This window comes from Pundamilia nyererei, unplaced genomic scaffold (genome assembly GCF_000239375.1).
Source record: "Pundamilia nyererei isolate P.nyererei 1_Seehausen unplaced genomic scaffold, PunNye1.0 scaffold00172, whole genome shotgun sequence".
Lineage (NCBI taxonomy): Eukaryota > Metazoa > Chordata > Actinopteri > Cichliformes > Cichlidae > Pundamilia > Pundamilia nyererei.
Window position 1 is genome coordinate 313851 of NW_005187573.1, and position 6231 is coordinate 320081.

At 38.6% G+C, this 6231-nt stretch overlaps 2 protein-coding genes across 2 annotated transcripts in view; both read left to right on the forward strand.

Moving 5' to 3' along the window:
* ncaph (non-SMC condensin I complex, subunit H) overlaps positions 1-4781 on the forward strand; it is a 12620-nt gene extending 7839 nt beyond the window's left edge. Inside the window, exons 12-18 of the mRNA XM_005746061.1 lie at positions 830-949; positions 1326-1433; positions 2482-2625; positions 2853-2963; positions 3136-3212; positions 3471-3546; positions 4423-4781. Coding sequence (XP_005746118.1) covers positions 830-949; positions 1326-1433; positions 2482-2625; positions 2853-2963; positions 3136-3212; positions 3471-3546; positions 4423-4482 — 696 coding nt within the window. The 3' untranslated portion in view covers positions 4483-4781. The remainder of the gene's footprint in view (positions 1-829; positions 950-1325; positions 1434-2481; positions 2626-2852; positions 2964-3135; positions 3213-3470; positions 3547-4422) is intronic.
* Positions 4782-5604: 823 nt separating this feature from the next.
* vamp8 (vesicle-associated membrane protein 8 (endobrevin)) overlaps positions 5605-6231 on the forward strand; it is a 12769-nt gene continuing 12142 nt past the window's right edge. Inside the window, 1 exon segment of the mRNA XM_013914117.1 lies at positions 5605-5814. Within this exon segment, the coding sequence (XP_013769571.1) occupies positions 5800-5814 (15 nt within the window). The 5' untranslated portion in view covers positions 5605-5799.

Below are 6231 nucleotides of genomic sequence, written 5' to 3' on the forward strand. Positions count from 1 at the left end.
AGGATGATGTGGACAAAATACTCATTTGCCTAATAATTCTGCACTCCCTGTATTTATGAAGCTGTCAAATACATTCACCTGTTCAACTACAGTGACTACTTTTTGAGCCATAGATGACCAGCTCTTCAATCATTTCAGTGTTTCACATCATTGTGAACAAAGCCAGCCTGCTGCCATGGTTATTATAATAACATCAATCTCATGTAAAAATATTAGTAATGGTGACAGGAAGTAAAGCTTAGCATGTTCTGTAGCAGAGTCCAGTGACAGAGTCAGATGTGATCTTTCTCAGCGTGCTACATCTGCTTAAAAACAGAGGCACTGTGGCTATAACGTAGTACTTTTTGGAGTAGTGGCCATGGCAACACAGTATTCAGTACTTTGAGAATTATTTCTGATGCAGCCTCCATCCCAATTACCATGTGTGGAAGTCTTTTATGTATCTGCTCAGGACATCTGGTTTTAGATGATGGTTGACCAGCATGTAAATGCTTTAAAAAAATGTATAGCCGCTTACAGTTTAAAAATTTGAAGCAAAAGAGAAACTTTTTGAGCATGAAATAATCAGTTTGTTCAGAATGAAGACAGAATCAGTGCTAATAAGGGTGTTATCATTATGAACTGAACCTAAACTCGTTTGTTTGTCAAGTATGCATCAGGAAACTTGCTGATCTGAGTCTTTTCTTGTGTGCTTCTGCATTGAAACATAACTCTTGTGATTTAACTATAATGATTAAATTCAGTTGAATCTCTAAAAGGTTTTGAAGTTTTGGATTACAGATTTTTGGGAAACTCACCAACCAAACTTTATCTTCCTTTCCTTTCACAGGCTGCCACCACTAACACCAAGTCTGCACTTAGTGCCAGAAGTAAAAAAACAACTCTACCAGCAGATTTCCAGTTTCCTCCAGAGACGCTCTCCCAGCTCAGCCTCAAACCCTCCAGCACAGTAAGACTTATTTCTTTTTACCATTTCAGGCCATACTTTATGTTAGCATTTCATAATTTAATTAAAATTATTAACTTTTTTAGATACTTCTAACTCTGCAGACATGATTTAATATTTACATCTATTTTCTTTTTTGTGTTTTCTTTAATATGGCTTGCAGTATCACATGGACTTCCTATTTACCTCTGTGAAAATGCGATATCTCAAAAATGATCTCGGATGTGTTTGAATCTCATATCAACTGTTCGTTTTGTTTTTGTTTTCATAAAATTGGGCAGTTTTACAGTCAGTATGTAATTTACTCAATATTTCCATAATTGAGTGCAAGTTGTTTGGGACGTATTAATATTGATCAATCTGGTCTTGTTTACTCTAGTTAAGTCCAGAAGGACAGAAGAGGCTGTCTGCAGAGCTCGGAGAAGGCATTGGAGATTATGACTACAACAACGCCAATGACACAGCCAACTTCTGTCCAGGTCTACAGGTCTGAAAAACTCTTTTTAGCATCACTTTTGATTTGATTCTAAGAAAGCTCAATTCAGGTGTTCATTTATCACAAGGGATTACTTCTGCAGGTAGCTCCGCACATTTCATTGGACAGGATTTTAAACCGCATGCCCGGACACATTTCACTATCAATTCTGAATTGATTATATTGTAAAATCTTACTGTTTCTGGTTTATCCAGAAGTGGTTTGGGTTATGAAACACAAATTTTAATCTTAGGGTTGTATTTTGATGTTGCAATAACTACAACAATCACTAGTATATAGATTGTTAGTATTAGTAAAGAAACGACTCGTCTTTGCCGCAACATTTGACATACTACACATGTGGCCTGTGTCTAACCATGTACATTAAATGTGATTATGCAGAACAAAAATGTCTATCTCGGGCCCTGTGGCGGCAAACTGGCACCTACTCCCCCTATGTAATACATCAATTTGTTGGAAGACCAATAAATGTATATTTTTTAGTAGAATAACCCCACTTTTTCACCATGAAACCACATCAGTGATTTCTATCCACTGTTTTGCTGTTCCTGTCGTATTGAGTGCAGTCATTTATTCTTGTCTACTGCTAGTATCTCCTCCTGCACAGCCTGGTTGTACTTGGTGTGTTTTTTATTGCATATTTTGCAGGTACTGTGCTGTGCTGGAGTTTGATGTAGTTCCTTATTTAGGTAATAAATCATGATCAGAGGCTGACACAGGGCTGTCAGTCTCACAAATCCTTGGGCTTGTCTCACTGACTGTGCTAGGAAACAAAAAGACATGGCAGTGCTATAGCAATTATATCTCTATATGATATTTTTATATCAGAGCGACTGTTTAAAACCTTTTCTTTTATGTATCACACACCTGTGACTGACACTACATGGAAACTACACCCTTTCTGCATCAAATCTTGTGGAAGAAGCTAAAAGCAACATCTAACCTGCTGAGGAATGAAAGAATTAACAAATCCCCGTCACGGCAAATCAACAACTGATTAGAAACCACATGTCAAATCTTTATTCATCTTCTGTTTCAGGGAGGTGACAGTGATGATGATGTTGAAGGGTTTGCTGGTTCAGATGACACACAGCCTTCGAGTGACAGCATGCCTCTGCCCTCACAAGATCTCGAGGGCGTGTCCACCTATGGGGAGGAGGATCTGGTACCTGAGCCACACAGGGTGAGCAATGCAACTAGTTTAGTCGTGCTTTAAGTAGCTCTTCCCTTTAGTACCATCTCTGCTCAAAAGCTTCTGCAGTAATATTTTTTATCATACCCCACTGAAAAATAGAAGATGGAACTGAAACAACTGTATGACTTAGGACAAATAGTCATTAATAATGGATATATTATAAGCAGAATTTTTGTTTGTGAACTTCTATAGTTCTACTTTGATTGTTTTTGTAGGTCAACAAGATTGAAATCAACTACGCCAAGACAGCAAAGAAAATGGACATGAAGAGACTCAAGAACAGCATGTGGACTCTTCTGACTGACAGCCCAGAAAAACCCACAGAGGTAAATTACACACCGCGTATTAGCTTCTTTTTTCTGTGGTGCATACAGTGACAAATTTCAGGTTGGTCATGCATCACATGCGGTGGGCACAGTTGCCTTCCAGGCGGCCCTTTTTCACTGCGTTTCTGTTTGACTCTGTGTTTTATTACTTGTTCCTTGGTGTTCCCTGTAGGGGGTGGAGACTGTGGAGAAACCTGAAGTGTGTGGAGAGAAAGTGTTCAGTCAGACCACAAAGACGCTGCTTCAAAGGTATAAGCAGATCTCTTGTCATGTCTGCCATGGCACAGCACTAATGAGGAGTATCAGACCTCACCAAAAGAATATTGGATATAAAATTATGGTTTGAGATACAGAAGTTTCTCTGACAAGCTAGTGTGAAGCTATACACGATCAAATCACGGTGTCACTGAAATACTAATTCCATCAGAATCATGAAAATCATCATTGATGAAATATAAAATTCTCTCTCTCACTCCCTCTCTCTGTCTCTCTCTCACACATATTCAGATTACCAAACACAATGGCTCAGAACCTGTCAGTGGCACTGGCGTTTGTCGCTTTACTTCATCTTGCCAATGAAAAGGTGAGTGTTGTTTGCTGTATGTTTTGTTTATTTGATTTCATTTGTTATTATTATGATATATGTACTCTCCTCATGTTGGTGTAAAATGAGCTGCAGCATCAAGGGATGAAAAATTAAACCAATGTCAAACTGCACTTCCCATAGCAGCCAGATTGGCTTTAAATGCAAAGGTGGTTAAAGCTAATATGATGTCACCCATTTATTTTGCACTCTGCACCTTGTTGGTTTATTTTGGAGCCAGAAATTATGTCACATGGGTCAAAGCACTGAGTGCTATCACAGCTAATGTTTGTAGTTTGTATATATATATAGATATAGATATAGCTTTAGCACCAGGGAACTTCACTAAGGAAGGAATTTGGGTGTGTAACTGGGCAATTTATTTTTCAGTTCATTCATTCATTCTTTATTCCCTGAAATAGGATGTCCAAACATTCTCAGTCCTGATTGGCTGGCAGATGTTCCTTAAAGTTACATATCTGGTTCAGCAAGTCCACGGAGTACATTAAAATGTAGGGCAACCGTGGCTCAGGGGGTTGGGAAGTGCATCTGTAACCGGAAGGTCAACGGTTCAATCCCTGGGCTCTCTGTCCTGCTCGTTGTGTCCTTGGGCAAGACACTTCACCTACCGCCTGCTGGTGTTGACCAGAGGGGCCGATGGCACGATATGGCAGCCTCGCTTCTCAGTCTGCCCCAGGGCAGCTGTGGCCACTAGTGTGTGAATGCGAGAGTGAATGAATAGTGGCACTGTAAAGTGCTTTGGGTGCCTTGAAAAGTGCTATATAAATCCAATCCATTATTATTATTATTATTATTACTGCTGTGTCACGCTTAAAAAGTCGTCAGTCCTAATGTTTGTTTTTGTCTTTTTTACAGAATTTGGAGCTGGTGAAGGTTGATGACATGTCAGATATCATCATTAAACAAGGCCACTGAGGGAATTATGAATCATATGAGGCTTACTGCTACTCTTTTCTTCAATTCTCTTCTTTTTCAAGTCTTTACTTTGTATATTTTTTTTCTTTTTAAACGCTGTCCTGTTTCTATCTCCTGTCTCTACCTGCTTTTATTCTTTATAATTATAGTATGTTTGTTTCTCCTTTTAGTTTGTGCAATTGATGCATATCCTGTGTGTAGCTAATTACTCAACAGCACACAAAAAATGTACATTGTGAACAGAAATAAAAGCTTTTTTTTTCTCAAATCTGATGGAGAAATTAAATCCAAAACATGTTACCCCACATTTTCTTGTTCTGTGGCAGTATTTCAGCACACTTAAACAATGGTTTTCAAACAGCTTTCCCAAATTGTCGTAATGCCTTTGATTATTTTTAGCTGCTTCTGATTCAAAGCAGCTTGCAGCAGTCATGACAAAAGGGCATGCAATGACCAGTATTCAATCTTCGTCACCAGTTTCACCAGACAAAGAAACCGGTTTGTCAGGAGTCAAGCTGCTGGCTGGGTGAAATTTGTGACACAAGGAGAGGGAGGAGTAACTGAGCTGAGGCCACTGCTGCTAATCTAAGTGCTGCTCTCCAGTGTCACTGTTGTCCCCTTGAAATATTAACAAAAAAAACATAAACAACTACATCCTCCTTTACTATCAGAAATGCATTGTGTTACTTTACAGTTATGTTAAGTTAGAAAGCAAGTTTGTCAGCCATCCTGAACACAAAGTTACAAAAGGTTCATCGCTAAGGGTTTCACCGCTAACATATCATGGGTACATCTTGGTATGACGCCTTCTTTAACAATAGAAGAGGGACTGCCGCCTACAGGTGTTTTTGGAGACAACAAAGGAAGTAAACGTATGCACCTGCAAAATAAAAGCACGGAGGTCGACAATGAAAGTTTGACTCGCTTAAAAATCATTACAATTGTTTTACAGGTAGTGAAAATCAATATGTGAATACGAGTATATAAAATACAATGACGATATTACTGTGTAAAGATTAAAGGAATCATATTTTTTTATATAATCTTTTTTTCTCTAATGTTTACCCAACCACTTCAGCTGAAAACGATAGGTTGCTTTATTTTGGAAACCAAAGGGCGGAAACGGAGATTGAGTTCACTTAACAGTTGGAAGAAGGCAATTAAGGGAGGAAAGAAAACCACCAGGAAGTAAAACCGAGAGAAACGTATTTGCTTCGAGACTTTAAACTGTTTTTTAAAGGGTTTTAAATCAAATCGTCAACTTTTATAGAAAGTAGACCCATCAGTTTACGGATAAAGGACATTTTTTCCAGCAAGATGGACACTGATCCGGTAGGTGATAATGACCTTTGTTTATGTTGTTCAGAAAGCCTCCCCGCCGTCACCACTTAGTTCAGCGACAGTCTCAAACAGGTGTACTTCCACATAAATCAACCTGTACTTAACTTGAAACCTACCTCGGCTGAAAATAATAAGTCAGCGCACTAACTTTTTCATTTTTGAGGGAGCAAGTTCTAAGTAAAGCAGCTTAACAAAATGGCCTAATTACACACGGTGCTCGGTACGTGTTGGAAATGATTTTTGTAAAGTTGAGATGCGTTTGTTTTCCATAAAAATAAAGCCGCATACTTCAAGTAAACGTTTCCATGTACTACTGTCTATTTATAATACATGTTTCTAACTGATAAAACGGTTGTTTTTCACGTATTTCAAGAATGTTTCACAGGTCGTTGGTGGAGCCAATCGCCT